Source organism: Camelus ferus, chromosome 34 (genome assembly GCF_009834535.1).
Source record: "Camelus ferus isolate YT-003-E chromosome 34, BCGSAC_Cfer_1.0, whole genome shotgun sequence".
Lineage (NCBI taxonomy): Eukaryota > Metazoa > Chordata > Mammalia > Artiodactyla > Camelidae > Camelus > Camelus ferus.
The window spans coordinates 2,518,518-2,533,815 of NC_045729.1; the positions used below are offsets into that span (position 1 = coordinate 2,518,518).

At 42.7% G+C, this 15,298-nt stretch overlaps 1 protein-coding gene across 6 annotated transcripts in view; it reads left to right on the forward strand.

The window, feature by feature from the left end:
* TMTC1 (transmembrane O-mannosyltransferase targeting cadherins 1) overlaps positions 1–15,298 on the forward strand; it is a 239,872-nt gene that overhangs the window by 161,901 nt on the left and 62,673 nt on the right. For all 6 annotated transcript variants that reach the window (XM_032473164.1, XM_032473161.1, XM_032473163.1 and 3 more), the window contains one exon: positions 9,430–9,543. In XM_032473164.1, the coding sequence (XP_032329055.1) occupies positions 9,430–9,543 (114 nt within the window). The remainder of the gene's footprint in view (positions 1–9,429; positions 9,544–15,298) is intronic.

Below are 15,298 nucleotides of genomic sequence, written 5' to 3' on the forward strand. Positions count from 1 at the left end.
AATATTGGGTCATGTCCGGTTAAGTCATTTCTGCTCCCGGCAGTTGTGGCTGTTGTGTTCTAACTGGTTTCTTGCTGGGACTCATATAGAAGTCAAGTCCCTTGATGCTGGAGGCGGGCACAATACCGTCCTTCCAGACCCTCCTTCCTCTCCTCCACCTGTCTGCCTGGTGCCCCCACTTATCTAAATACCTAACACCAGCGGTATTGCTCAGTATCCCAGGGGTCCTCAGTCTTCATCCCCTTCCAGCTTCCATCTTCATTTATGACTCAGTGGGCCAGTTCAGTCAGTGTGGTTTTTATTTGGTTCCCTGACCAGCCGGTACCCAAAGCTTATTCTTTGGAGCAAACAACTGAAATAGAGTTGGAATCACTTTTAAAGGGAGGAAATATTGGAAGGGCATAGGGGAGCACACAGAATTGGGGAGCAGGTGAGGAAGCTGGTGTGTAGCAGACAGGAAACAGGTGTCTGGATAGTCTGTCTTGAGACAAGCTGATCACCTGTATAGGAACAAATGGAAAGAAAAACTTACCTCAATTTTCTGTATCTTCACATCACAGTTCAGAGAAAATAAAGCCTTCTAACAGCCTGAGCTTAGGTCATAAGTCTCCTGTCACCACCAGGCTCCCCTGACTCAGCCACACCTGACCTCCCAGTGTTACCCCAAAAGATAGATGAGATGGCAGAACTCACCAAAGATGGTCCTCTGACCTCCGTGGGGGAGGTGGGGTCAGCAAAGTCCCTGGGGCTTTGACAGAGACGTCACCCAGGCACTGTTCGAGGGCACAGACTCGGGTTGGCAGAAGTAAATGAAAGAATGAACAAAAAATAAGACAGATGTTCACTGAACTCCTCTACTATTTAAAAATAATATATCTGATTTTGCTACTTGGCAATTTAACTTTTCTAAAATATAAAAGAAATACTTGGGCATGCAAATTTTATTAATTTATGATTACTATTACCATCATCATTGTCAGCATCATTACTCCAGTGGTTCTGCATTCCACACGACAGGCCAGTAAATCGGGAGACAAGGTGTTGGGACAAGGAATAGCAACTTTGTTTGGAAAGCCGGCAGACCAAGAAGATGGAGGACTAATGTCCTGGAGAACCATCTTCCCCAAGTCAGAATTCAGGCTACTTTTATACTGAAAAGGAGAGGGGGTGTGGTTGGTTGTTGCAAACTTCTTGGTGTTGGAATCCTTTGTTCTTGCAGCTGTCCACATAGACCAGGTCATGGTGCCCCTGTAAACCTCTAACAAGACAAATGTTATTCTCTGTTTTGCAACTTTTTATCTCTATATGAATGGGAAAGTGTTATACCCTCAAAGGTCAGCGCCTTCAGAATAGGCTCTCCTGTTCATTTCAGGCTCTAGGCAACGTTCTTTTATAAAAGGTGCAGAACCAGCGTAGCTAAGTACGGACAACAGAGCGCAGGGTTAGAGCTAAAGGAACAGATCTAATATGGAGTCAGATTTGTTCTTCCCTATTGCACAGGGACCTGTTGCCCTGTAAGGTTTTTTGTGTGTGGCTTTTTTCTATGGTTTTTTCACTTTTAGACTTCAGATTCTGTTTCGTCCCTCTCATACCCACCCACCCCCCTCCTCCCCCCACCCCATGCAGTTCTCCCAGACCACAATGGACTGTTCCTCTTACTGACCAGTGCTGCGGTCATCTTGTAAACACAGGGGCATGGAAGTTCAGTAGTGTAACTTCCTCCTAGGCTCTGTTGGCTTAATTCGTTTTTTTCTTTCACTTTCAATAGTTATAACGTGCTTTTATGTGAATTGTAATAGAGGAGGACAAATCTAACTCCATATCGGATCTGTTCCTTTAGTTTTAACCAATGTGCCCTGTCTTGTAGGCTTAGTCTTGTTAGCTCTGCACCTTTTGTAAATGAATGTTGCCTTTAGCCTGTCTGGTAAACAGGAGAGCCTTTTCTGGAGGCTCTGACCTTTAAGGATATTAACACTTCTACATTTATAGAAAGACAAGTTGCAGAATAGAAAATAATCTTTGTTTTGTTGGAGGTTTACAGGGACACCACGCCTGACCCACATGGACGGCTGCAAGAACAAAGAATTCCTACAGCAAGAAGTTTGCAACAACGAACCACACCCCGTCCCTTTTTTTTTTCTTTCTTTCTTTCTTTCTTTCTTTCTTTTTTTTTTTTTTTTTTGTATAAAAGGAGCCTGTTTTCTGACTTGAGCAGGATGGTTTTCCAAGATATTAGTCTGACATCCTCTCGGTCTGCTGGCTTTCTAAATAAAGTCGCTGTTCCTTTCCCCAACACCTCGTCTCCCGATTTATTGGCCTGTTATGCGGTGAGCAGAACGAGTTAGGACTCGGTAACAAAAGCACTAACTTGAAAATGGTTCTGCCCTGTGTTAAACCCTTTCCTTGAATGAAGGTACTGAGAGCAGTTGTGTCTTCTCATGATGCTTACTGCTTAATCAGAGGACGTCTGGGGATGGGCTTTGCAGATAGCGGTTTATGTCAAGGATAACAAGTTAGTGTTCAAACCCTGTACAGCTGATGCCAGCAATTTTTTAAAAAAAGGAAAACAGGAAAACAAAAAGTGCATTGACCTTGCGTCCAGAGGCTTCCGGTTTTTTTAGATGGACGCGTGTAGGAAGTGAACAGCTGATTACTAAAACACAACCATTCCACATATGTGCTTAAAGAGGCTTTGCGTCCTCGGAGGCCGTTGGCGATCAAATGGAGCTTTGTGTAGAGTGCAAATCAGAGCTAGGGACAGTCTCGTAAAACCTTCACCTATCGTAATTTATGTCCTGAGAAAACTTTTAAAACTCTGAGACTTTAAGAAGAGTTTTTATCCTTCGAGACCAGATGTTTACATGTGTTCATCTGTCCTGAGTAATGTTCAAATCAGTTGAACGTTTACTAAGAATCTGAGGCTCTGGAATCAGTGGTTGAGTGTGGGGTCTGGAGGCAGGCTTTCTTGAAGGGGCAAAACCCACAAAGGGACCAGCAAGACCCCCCAGGCAGGGCCATTGCCTTCCTGCTTTTGTGCTTCTGTAAAATGGCTTGCTTCTAGGAAAATGAAACTTACCCCTAAAATCCCATTGGTTCCCAAAAGCTCACTCCTGATTGGTCCGTTTCTAACACGTCATTTGCATTTACCCCTAAAATTCCATTGGTTCCCAAAAGCTTGCTCCTGATTGGTCCATTTCTAACACTCCATTTGCATATGAAACCTAAAACTCTATAAAATCCTGTGAAACCTACAGATGGTGTCCAGAGCTTGGAGTGTTAAGTCCTCTGGGCCTGCCAGCATAATAAACCTGAGTTCTCCAACCCTCTAAGAGTCGCTTAGTCTCTCGATGGGAATCAGGTTTCTATAACACTGGTTGTACTCCAAGTTCCACTATTGAATAGCTGTGTGACTGTGGGGAAGTTACTCAGCCCCTCCATGCCTTAGTTTCTTTATTTCAAAATTTAGAATAATAATAGTATGTATCTTCTGGGTGTATGTGAAGAATAAAAAGAGCATGTGAACTGTACAGAGGGCAGTAGGGTAAACACTATGTAAGGCTTTCAGATTATTGCTCTGCACTGTGTTCTAGGATATGAGAGAGAGGACATTTGGGGGGGAGATTGTACAGGAGCCAGACGTCCGGATGGGAGTCAGACACACGGACATGTCGCACTATAATGTAGCAGGTGGAAGGAGCAGGACTCCGTGTAAGTGCAGGCAGTTGGCTAAGACCAACCCAAGCTTTCAAGGACTGTTCTCTTGTAAGCCTGAGCTGAGATATGGGAGGATGTCCTTGGCAGAGGCCCTGTTTCTGTTTTCTCCTTTGTTCCAAATAAAACCCCACGGACCGTCCTTGGACATTGGGTCCCATGGAGGCCTCTCTAATCATGTGCAGTGGTTTTGCTTGGCAACACTGAGGGACAATCTTGCAGAACATCTTAGGACAGACCTTGGTGCTAGAGAAAAACCCTAATTTCAGTCAAGTTCCGATGTTTCCAGCTGAGGCCTCCTCTCACAGAAAAGGTCCCACTGAGTGATGTACTTTTAGGAGATACAGACGGATGCCTCCCTCCCAGCTTTGTGCTTCTATTACAAAAACTTACACACAAAAGCACAAGAACCCCACACTTCTGTCTCATCAGAGGCTCAGAGAGAATAGTTTGTCCAAGCCAAAATAGTTGTGAAAAGGAAGAGCCAGGATTTGAACCCAAATCTGATGTAAAAGCCAAAGAATACATACACCTCACCACCCGTTTTTTGCTTTATGTTTTCTAACTTAAGCTAAGCCTGGTATAAACAGAGAGACAGAGACAGAGTGAGAGGTGTTCAGAATCATAGGTGCAAGGTACATTTTCTCTGATTCTTAGAACAAGAGACTATTCTGGCACCTAACCTGAGGAGACTATTCTGGTACCTAACCTGAGGAGAAGGGAACCGCACAGCTCCAGCTGGGCCTGATGACAGCCCAGACTGGGATGCGGGTTTGGCGTAAATAGTACCAGAATAGCACAATTTGATGAAATCTTCCCTCCCTCCCCCTCAGATCTTCAAAATACCTGGAAAGATGAAGACAGCATATTTTTCTTTTTGCATCCAGTTTAGGGTCTTTCTGAATCCCACTCACGAACTCTTGAAGTGATCTGTGGACCACCACTTGAGAATTTATGGCCCAGATCTTTCCCCCCTCTGTAGCAAACACATTTCTCTTTCCTCCTCTCTGAATTACTGGGCCAGAGAGAGAAGCAGACCTCCCAGGGCAGAGAACATAAACCTTTGTTAAGGTTTGGCAGACTCCTTTGCAAAGGCCAGACTGTAAATGTCTGTGTGCCCCACATTCTCTTTTGCAGCCACTCAACTCTGCCATTGTCACGGGAAGGAGGTTGAAGCCGTCTAGGTAAAGAGGGAAACAGGTCGATGTGTCTGTGGTCCACAAGGCCATTGTTTGTATGCCAGTGATGTAAACATTGTGACAATGAAATTTTGATGTTTCTAATATCTTGTGGTACCTCTTTGGTTTATCAAATGTTAACCAACTTCAGGAATGATCCTGACCATTCACTGGCCTTGGTTGAAATCTCTGTTTAAGGACTTACTCAGACTGTAACCTTAGAAAATGGCCTTAATCTCTCTGAGCATCAATGTCCTCACGTACAAGGTGGGAGGTACAGTAATACTACCCCTCCGATAGGTTCCTGAAGGGACGAAGGAGATGGAATGGATGCTTCGCTCAGCACTTCCGGAGTGTGACTTGTGAAACCTCAGGTTAGACAGGGTCACAACTGAAGGGAACCACAAATCTTCTTGCTTTCCTTTCCTCTGAACCTCAGGCCGAACACTTTCTAAATGTTTGTTTTCTGATCAGGAATTTGGGGATGGTTCTCCTGGCTGATTGTTCCAGTCGTGCCCACAAAGGAAACTGATGTTCTGCTAGCTTGGGGAGATACCTGACAGATATCTCTGTTACTTTTCAAGTCTCCTGCAAATGAGAGCGTGAGAGAGAAATATGTGTGTGAATTAAGATCCTGGGTTGAAAGGGAGACTTTCATTCATAAATAGCATATGATATCACTCATATATGTGGAATCTAAAAAAAAAAATGAATGAACTTGTTTACAAAACAGAAACAGACTCACAGACATAGAAAACAAACTTATTGTTACCAGGGGAAAGGGGGTGGGAAGGGAAACATTGGGAGCTCGAGATTTGCAGATACTAACTGCTATATATAAAATAGATAAACAAGTGTCTACTGTATAGCACAGGGAATTATATTCAATATCTTGTAATAGCCTATAATGAAAAAGAATATATGTATTTATAAGTATGACTGATGCATTATATTGCACAACAGAAATTGACACAGCATTGTAAACTGACTAGACCACAATTTAAAAAGTAACTACATAGTCACTGTTGTTATCAATACAGTTTGAGATGCAGCCCTGTAATGTATGAATGCTACATTTCCTGGTGGAGTAAATAAAGCAGCATGTTCTCAGTAGGACAGTTGGGATCACCAAGCCAGAGCGTCCCGAAAGCAAACTGAGGAGGCTGGCCAGGGGGTGAAGGGAGAGCAAGCTGGCCAGTTAGAGTGACATGGAAAGTTTTGCCTTTGGCCAGTTGTTTATTTTCCTTTTTTTCCCACCAACTGTTCACTGTTAAATGAGACTGGAAAAACGCAGCTGAAACACATCACAGAGGGAATGAAAAGGTCAGAAACAACAATGGGAAACGCAGTGTGTTCTTAGCATCTCAGTGACTCCACCCATGGCTGCTGGCTTGTTAGGAATCCCGTAACTTCCTCCTGTCCTCACTGAACAATGCATCTCAGCAAGGACGTGTTTCCACCAGCCCGTCTGTTCCTCGGGTGAAATGTATTAGAGCAGCCGTATTAATCACACAGAGGGAAGGATCAATTCCAAAAAATATGCCACTTATAGCTATGCTGCAATCAAAGTTATCTGGGTTTTTTTTTTTTCAAAGTTATCTTTAAAATCCACCTGTACCATGCACTATTTAGTTCTGGATCGAAAAATCAGAAATGTTCCGCTGTGGAAGCTGGATTGCTTTAAAGCCATTGCTGTTACTCTGACTCTGATCCTGCCCGCATGGCTAAATTCACTTTGGGGAACGTCCATATGAAACATCGTATTAAAACTCTAGCTTTGTGTGTCAGCTGGTGCACCTCCCGTGGGATAATTGAAGGAGGTGGAGGGGTTCACTGGAGCACCCAAATCTTTTGTCCTGGGTCAGTTTCCAGTGAGAGGATTCCTCCTGCCTCCTCCCTGAGAGTCCGGTCCTGGCTGCCGATGTTCAGAGCTGTACGCAGGTCCAGCAGGGTTAGAGGGATGCCATCGCTCACAATGCGCATTTTCTCTTCATCTGCCTTGGAGGTTACTGCTCTTCCCCCGGCCCCTCAGCTGTGCCTTTTGTCCCTGAGTGCAGGATCTCTCTGATTCAACTTTTCGAGGGAGTAAGCCTCCTGCCTTTTGCTGGGATGGGGAAAGGCTAGTGGAAAAAGTCACCTGGATGTGCAGCGTGGAGAAGAGAACGTGGGGTCTAACTGCTCTTGATACAGATCGACAGCTAATCTGTTTCCAGCCACGCTCGACACGCGACGAAACGTCCTAGGTGCTGCCGCGCGTTTGGAATCACTGAGGCAGCTCTGTGCAAGCTGGAGTCCGCTGCTCTCAGACGACGTTGCCCTCGGTGGCTCTTCAGCTTCTCACACTCCCTGTCGGCTCTCTCCGCTGGAGAGGTACTCAGGCGCCCGCCAGTAGATTTTAAGAGAGGCAGTCTTTGCTGGTCCTAAGGGACTGGGTTTTTTTGTTTGTCTGGTTTTTGGAGGTTTTTTTTTTTTTTTTTTCTCTTGCCTTTGCACTTTTTAATTTATTTTTTTTAATTTAAGAACAATTTTTAAATGAGCAGACCTAAATGGACATTTCTCCAATGAAGTCATACAAATGGCCAATAGGCACATCAAAAGATGCTCATTATCACTAATTATTAGAGAAATGCAAATCAAAGTTACAACGAAGTGTTACTCAAACTGGTCAGAATGGCCATCGTTAAAAAGTCCACAAATGATAAATGCTGGAGAGGGTGTGGAGGAAAGGGAACCCTCCTACACTGTGGGAATCTAGTTTGGTGCAGCCACTGTGGAAAACAGTATGGAGATTCCTTTAAAAAGTAAAAATAAACTTACCCTATGATCTAGCAATCCCACTCCTGGGCATATATCTGAGAAAACTCTAATTCAAAAAGATACATGAACCCCCATGTTCATAGCAGCACTGTTTGCAATAGCCAAGACATGGAAACAGCCTAAATGTCCATCAACAGATGATTGGATAAAGAACGTGTGTGTGTGTGTGTGTGTGTGTGTGTGTGATGGAACAGTACTCAGCCATAAAAAAGAATGAAATAATGCCATTTGCAGCAATGTGGGTGGACCTAGAGATCACCATACTAAGTGAAGTAAGTCAGATAGAGAAAGACAAATATATGTTATCACTTATATGTGGAACCTAAAAAAATTACACAAATGAACTTATTTATAAAACAGAAACAGACACATAGGTATGGAAAACTAATGGTTACCAAAGGGGAAAGGGTTGGGGAGGGATAAATTAGGAGTTTGGGATTAGCAGATACAAACTACTATATGCAGACTAAACAACAAGGTCCTACTGTATAACACAGAGAACTATATTCAACAGCTTATAATAATCTATAATGAAAAAGAATATATGTGTGTATCACTGAATCACTATTCTGTACACCAGAAACTAATATAACATTATAAATCAACTATACTTCAATTGAAAATTTTTTATTGTTTTGAAAGGTACAATACCCTGATGTATTTCCTTAACAGGTTTAACACTTTACATGGAATTCCCCTAGTAGTCTTAATCTTTGAATTAAAAATTAAATGATAATATGTCACCTGGAAGAAGTGTGTTTCAAGTACAAATTGCCCAGAAACTAGGTTGTCATCCTTCCTCTTTCCTCTGTCTCATCACTTGTCCCCCTCCTGCATTTAACCCATGTGAATTCCAGGAGTTTTCTTTCCAAATAGCCCCCAAACCCACCGACTTTCATCATTCCCCTGCCACCACCTCCTTGCAGGTGAGGGATCAGGGACTCTAGGAGCATACTCCTTGGGTCACAGTCCCATCTCTGCCGCTTACCAGCTGCCTGATCTTGTGCACTTGAGTTTATGAGGCAGTGCAGATAACAGACAGGTTCCTCCTCCATGTGTCATCTCTGAAGCCTCAGCGTCGCCCTCTAGGGAGTCCCCAGGAGTTTTGTTTGGCCAACCGGAGCAGACTAACACTGAACATTTAAGCAACGAGTTTAACATTTAAGCAACGAGTTTAACCTTACTGAACAAAACCTTCTTTCCTTATCTGCAGCTTGTAGAATAATTACACCTGCCTTTATTTTTTTTTTTAAATCAGACCTGGCTTAGTACACGGGAAATGTTTATTTCCAATGAACCTTAGTAGGGAGGCCAGTCTACGATCATCCCTCTTGTAATGATTTATTTTTGTAGACAGTTTCACATTAAAAAAAAAAAAAGTGGAAGGCTACAAGTGCAGGAAGGAAGGAAAAAACTGAATTAACCTGAGCATGCAGGGTTTTTCCCCAAAGAATCATCTCTCACCACCTGCCACCACCTCTGCTTCGTGTGCAGTTAGCGTGTTTGTTTTTCATGCACATCTGAGCGTTGCCTCCATTGTTTCCCACAGACGCGTGTTTAATAACTCACATAATTTGAATTTTGGAACACTTGGCTTTGAGGACCGCAGTGGACATTCAGATACAGGTTCACGAACCTGGGGGTAAAACGCAGACGAACCTGACAACATTCCTCAACAGTGCCCTTCACTGCTCATTTCTTAAAAAAGTGTATTCATTTTTAGGTCTGGAGTTCAAACTCTGCCCCACAATGCCAAGGTCCACTACAACTACGCCAATTTCCTGAAGGACCAGGGTCGGGACAGGGAAGCCATCTACCACTACAGGACGGCCCTCAGGTAAGTGGGGGTGGGTGTCCGCGGTCAGGCTTTCCAGGCCCTTGTCTGCTTCACTCACCCCGCCCGGTGCTGGGGGTGGGGGGTTGTTAGTTTCTCTTGACAGTGAACGTCTCGGGGGAGGAGCTGTAGGTCTTGATCTCCAAGTCTTTTGGCTCGGGGTTCCAGTCTGGTATGTCTACCTTGCTTCCTACCTTGCTCGGTGTTTTCTTGTAAAAATTTCCATTGCGACACCTTATGCAATGAAGTGATACAGTTGAATACATCACACAGGCAAACAGGAGCTGGCTGTCAAAAATGTCCTTGGGAGTCCTCAGGGTATTTACTCCCCTGAATTCTTCCCACTCTAGGCTTCCCGCTCTCTAAATGGATTTATATAAAGACATTTGAGTCTAGGAACAAAATACTCTGATAATTGTGTTAAACAGAAAGAAAATGAGAACACATTTGATTACCATGTTGGGAGTATGGTAATAAGATACGGATATATGCAAATATGTATACAATGTGTATTTTTTTAATTTTTAAAAAATTAAAAAAAAAATTTTTTTTTATGTGAACAGCCCTGACTCTCTCCTTGTCCTCATCCACTGGGAGAGAACATACCAAACACTCTTTAGAGACGACTTTTAAGGAGAATTCACGTTTAAGCTCCGCGTTACCAGCAGCAGTCTGTCTTGTTCTTAGGGACTCTTTTAAACTCAACTCTGACTTTCAGGATGATCTGCCCCCAAAGATCCCAGATAATAAATGTATTTAACCTGGAACGTACGGAGACATGACAACTAAACACAGCCTCAGAATCTCCCACTGTGGGCAGATCCTCTCTTTTATTGAATACCGTGAGGTTCACAGAAGTCTTTTGAAGAAGTTCCCCTGCCCCTGCAGGGTGGCCCACGTTTGGTTGAATGTCCTGATCCTGTTCTACTTTGGGACCTGCTCTAAAACATACATAGCCAACAAATCACACATTTCACTGAAGTGCCCTGCTAGTGTTGTCTCAAATGTCGACGAAAATAATCAGTGAACAATCAGTAACAAGCATAGACAAGAATTTTATTTGAGCCAAACTGAGGACCAGCCCGGAAGCCCGCTTCTCAGAGGCACTGCTCCGGAGAAGCGTGGCTTCCTGCACAGTTTTGTATTTTGTCAGAACAAAGAACATTAAAGGAGTCACGGATACATTTCTTCAAGGTTTCACAAAAAAAGGGCAGACCGGCACATACGCAGCGAGTCAGCGTGGCCTCGGCCCCTGGGAAGGGAGTCTCATCATCAAGGGACGACCAGCACTGGGGTCCCGGGAAAAGAGGCATTTAGCCTTTAACATGGACATTCTTCTGGTCACTGTGCCCTTTTGTTTTAATAATTAAAGCAGATGTACAATGTATGCTGGATAGGCCACAAACAGGCTGTTTTCAGTCAGCATAAAAATCAAGTTAACTCATGCATAAGCCAGAATGACTCCACTAAATGTCAGTATGTGAAATTTTCTTTTATCACAAGGCTTCGTTTGGAATTGTCATTCTTAAAGTAACAGATATAATATTAAAAGTTATCCTTTTCAACAGTGTTCTACTAAGTATATTGTTCATCAGTCAAAATTTTTTAGGTTTTAGGACCTATGATTTAACATTCAATGTGGGAAAAAGTTTTAAACTGTTCGCACCAAGTTCCCGTTTCCAAAGATTTCTAGAAATGTAAGTCCCAGAGGAAAAACTGTAACAAAGGTTTTCACTGAGGAAAAGAACTTTTATTAAGAAATAGAAGACATTTTTTAAGATCGAATGAAGAATTCTAGTTTTTCACTGCCAGCTAGTTTATCCAAATGTTTACAAAGCTTATCTCTGGTGAGTGGGATTACGGTTTAATTTTTTTCTTTCCACTTTCTTTCGTGCTCCAAATGTTCCACAGTGAACATGTATTATTTTTGAAATGAGGAAATGTCATTTTTCAAAAGACACATTCCTTCTAGGGACATTCAAACAAACGAAAGTGTGTTTTGGCTTTAGTAATTAATTAGTGGTTCATGATGTTAGGTGGCATTCTTAAAGGGCAAAAACATTTGCCTGAAAAACAGACTTTTCTGTCAAGTTCAAGCAGAAGTACGGCAGACCCAGTTTGGGGCAGAGGTCTAAATTAAGCAAAATTCTCTGGCAGCTGATTTTACAGAATTACAGTCACTGGTTGGGGCTTCCACTTCTTTCCCAGTAAACAATAAAAATAAACGTTTGCTTCAGCAACTGTCTTTCTGGAAGAAACATGTCCCTGGAGAAGTGGGGAGAAAACAGTTAAAGCTGCAAATATACTGCACAGTAATTGGTGAAGTATTTTACCCTCTCACCCCAGGCCCACCATGCTTATGATTTAAAGCATCCTGGTTTTTATATGGTGAATTTTCAATGGATGCTTTTTTTTTTTTTTAATTTAAGTAAATTGTCACTCTTTGTGTTAGAAAAGAAAAATACTAGGACCGTTCATCATTTTGATGGTTATTTAGCCTAGGTGACTGGAAGACTGTCCATCTTTTAATATTTTTCTTTGTGGAGGTTGCTGGAACACGGATTCCGCCCCCTCCCAACCGCTCTACTCTACACCTTTGGTGTATCTGACCTTTTCCAAATTTGCACGCAGCACAGCAAAAGAGAATGATTAGGATTAAAGGCGATATTACCTGAAATCTGTCCCAACAGCGATTCCTTCTCGTCTAGATCCCAAAGGCAGTGGTGAAATTAGTCATTAGGGTTGAGTCTATACCAGGGTCTTTTTGGCTGGCTTACGGGTCTTAAAATAACACTATATTAAATTGGTGATTATATATGACATGAATATTTTGCTGCTTTTAAACTTTATTCTGTGTTTGTAAAATGTGGAGGCACCACTGACTTCTCCTTCATGTTGGGCACCTCGTTTATGGTACTTGAGAAGTGCAAGGGAGATCTCCCTTGGAAAATGCTGCATAGATTCTGATGAGCACCCAAGTCATCCAAGAAAGTTGTCAGAATCCCTTCCTTAAACCCTCCACTAACTCGAGTATCAGCTTTCCTTGGCTGTGAGGGACACCTCTCGTGTTTATGCCTCTTGGGGTGCTACAAAGCTCGGGATTCCATATGCTGGAAAATCAGAACACCACTGGGGGACCTGCCAGGGGCCTCCAGAGCTTTCTGATTATTGAATTACTTTGGGGAGGGTTTCTACCATTTCACCTCCTAGGATGGGAGTCGAAGTCCAGAGACACCCCCCCCCCCGGCCATTAGGCTCTTCCTGTACAAAAACTCCCATGAAATGACCCCTGCAATAAAGCCTAAAAGAAGAGACCGTGGTCCCACCCAAACGTGGTGCAGACGATACTGAATGTGTGCTTGGCCAGTGGCTTGTTGATTAGCTTAAAAGGTCAGTGAAAAGTGAAGAGTCATGAAACAAATTAGGCACACTCTTGAATTTTTTTTCTTCCCGAAAATTTCACACGTACGTCCGTTCACCAGTCCTTCTAATGTCAAACCAAGTCCTCTTCTTTGAGTAAGAGCCTACTGATTAGAATCTGCAAAAACACACATCCCTAATTCTTTTCTGTGGTGACCAGTTTTGATCCTTTAAAGTGGAATAAAAATGTTGAGATTTTTCTCCTCTGGTCTTCTACAATGAATCTTACATCAGATTCAATTTTTTGAGGAACTTCCCTTTTTTGAGTATTTCCAAAATATTTACTTGGCCTTCATCGAAATTACAACTCTCTTTCTCATATTTATATTTTATCAGTTTGCAAAATATTTCATCATATTGTGCAATGGCAATAAACAACTGGAATAAATGTGTTCATAAACCTAACTGACTGAGCAGTCATGCAGCTCAGCTGACCGGAGCAGAAGGGCCCAGGCTTATAGAGAAGGTTTATTAAGTGGCAGGAATCCACCAGTATGTTTTACAGACACTAGGGAACATCTGGAAAAATGATGATACAATTAAGAGACTTTCAAAGAAGTCTTCACTGTAGGTGTTAGAGTCTCGTGGAAATTGTTTTGCATCTTAACATTTAGATTCCACGCATGACTTAGTTACTGGTTGGTTAATATGAGCTGGTCAACAGGAACCCTGAGCCTGGGAATGAGAAAAGAGTTCACTTTGTTCAGGTGGATCCAAAAGGTCTCCCCACTGTCAGCAGGAAGTTACCCCAGGATCCACTGAGTACTGTTCACTTAGATGCCCCCTTCCTTCCGGCCCACTACAAGCCCCCCACCCCCCACCGAGGTTTGCTGATGTGTCAGCCAGGTGCAGGATTCCATCCTTACAAAAAAAAAAGGCTGTGATCCTCAGTTGCCCAGAGAGCTGTTTTCACAGGTATGGTTTCAATATGAAATACACAGAAAATCGTCTCAAGATTTCCCACCTCCCATGCTCAGGTGTTTGGGGGCAGCCAGGGGACCCTTAGAGGGGCCTTGTCCTCTTCTAATGTATCTGTTGTTGGCGTTTTAAATAGAAAATCTGAAGGAAAAGAGAGCTGTGTTCATAGGGGGTTGAAATCCAGACCAGGCTCTTTTCTCCTGGCATAGCTAAAAGGAAAGGAATGTGCTTTTAACGCTTCTGTACAAAAGAAATCTCCATCGCTATTTAACTGGCTAACGCATGGGAAAGGAGAAGCTAAAATCTTTCTGACTGGAATTTTTTAATGCATAAAATAGAGACTTGTCATGATCACGGTGCCCGCTGCTCTCATTCTTTGTTACTCCCTCCTGTGTGGATAACTGAACGTCTGCAGAGACACCATTAGACTATAATAAATGTATGTGGAAAAAAGGAAGTAATAAAACAATGATTACTGAAGAGAGCCGTATCATGAGAGTGTAAAGAAATCTATGTTTAATTCAGTCATTATCCATTGATGTCCTGAGCATATCAGTAAGGTTACTTTATTATAACGCCTTTGAAAAATGTTGTGTATAAAACTGGTGGAATTTGAACATATTTTTAAATCAGGATGTAATGACTGTTCAAAAAGCCCTTCTTTACCCAGGCTATTTTGATTGAACATTTAAAATAACTCTCATGGCGACAGGTGGCCTTAGATACCAGCTGCCATGTATTTCTGGAAAGATGGAAAAGTCCATTACCATTTGTTAACCAACTTCAACAAGTGAAGATGGGTTCTTCTGCTGGTGTGGTGTTTTCGTTTACAAATGTCTAAATATGTTTTCCAGTAGCACAATTGAAATTATTTTTGTTTGTATTTGTTGGTGAAAGTATATTCTCACCGTGTATGTTTTGCGTTAACTGAGTCTAGCAGTTTCCATTCATAAAGTCCAACAAATTAAACACTATTTCATTTAGGAAACTAGAATTTTAGTCACACTCTGGCCATACTTATGGAATAAATTTCAAAATGAAAGTTCTATCATTTTTGTAGAAAAACATTTGCTCTCTCTCTCTCTTTTTTTTTTTTGCCTTAAGCCACTTTTGAAATCAATTCAGAACCTCGCTGTGGTTCCCCAGGGAACAGAATCCAAGGAAGGGGTTAGTGAGCAGGAAGTTGGCTTAAGGAGTGCTCTCTCGAGCACCAGGCAAGGAAGACGGGGAGGCAGGATGGGCAGAGGGAGAAGTTGAGATGCGGTGCATTCCTGGGGTCTCAGAAGAGCCCTTAGGGAACTTCAGAGCTGGGATGGCCCCTGAGAGTTGTGTGAAAGAGACAGAACCTTTGCACCCCCCCCCCCATCAACCAATCAGTGGTCCCAGGCGGAAGAAATGGCCTCAGGTAAGGTGATGCCCG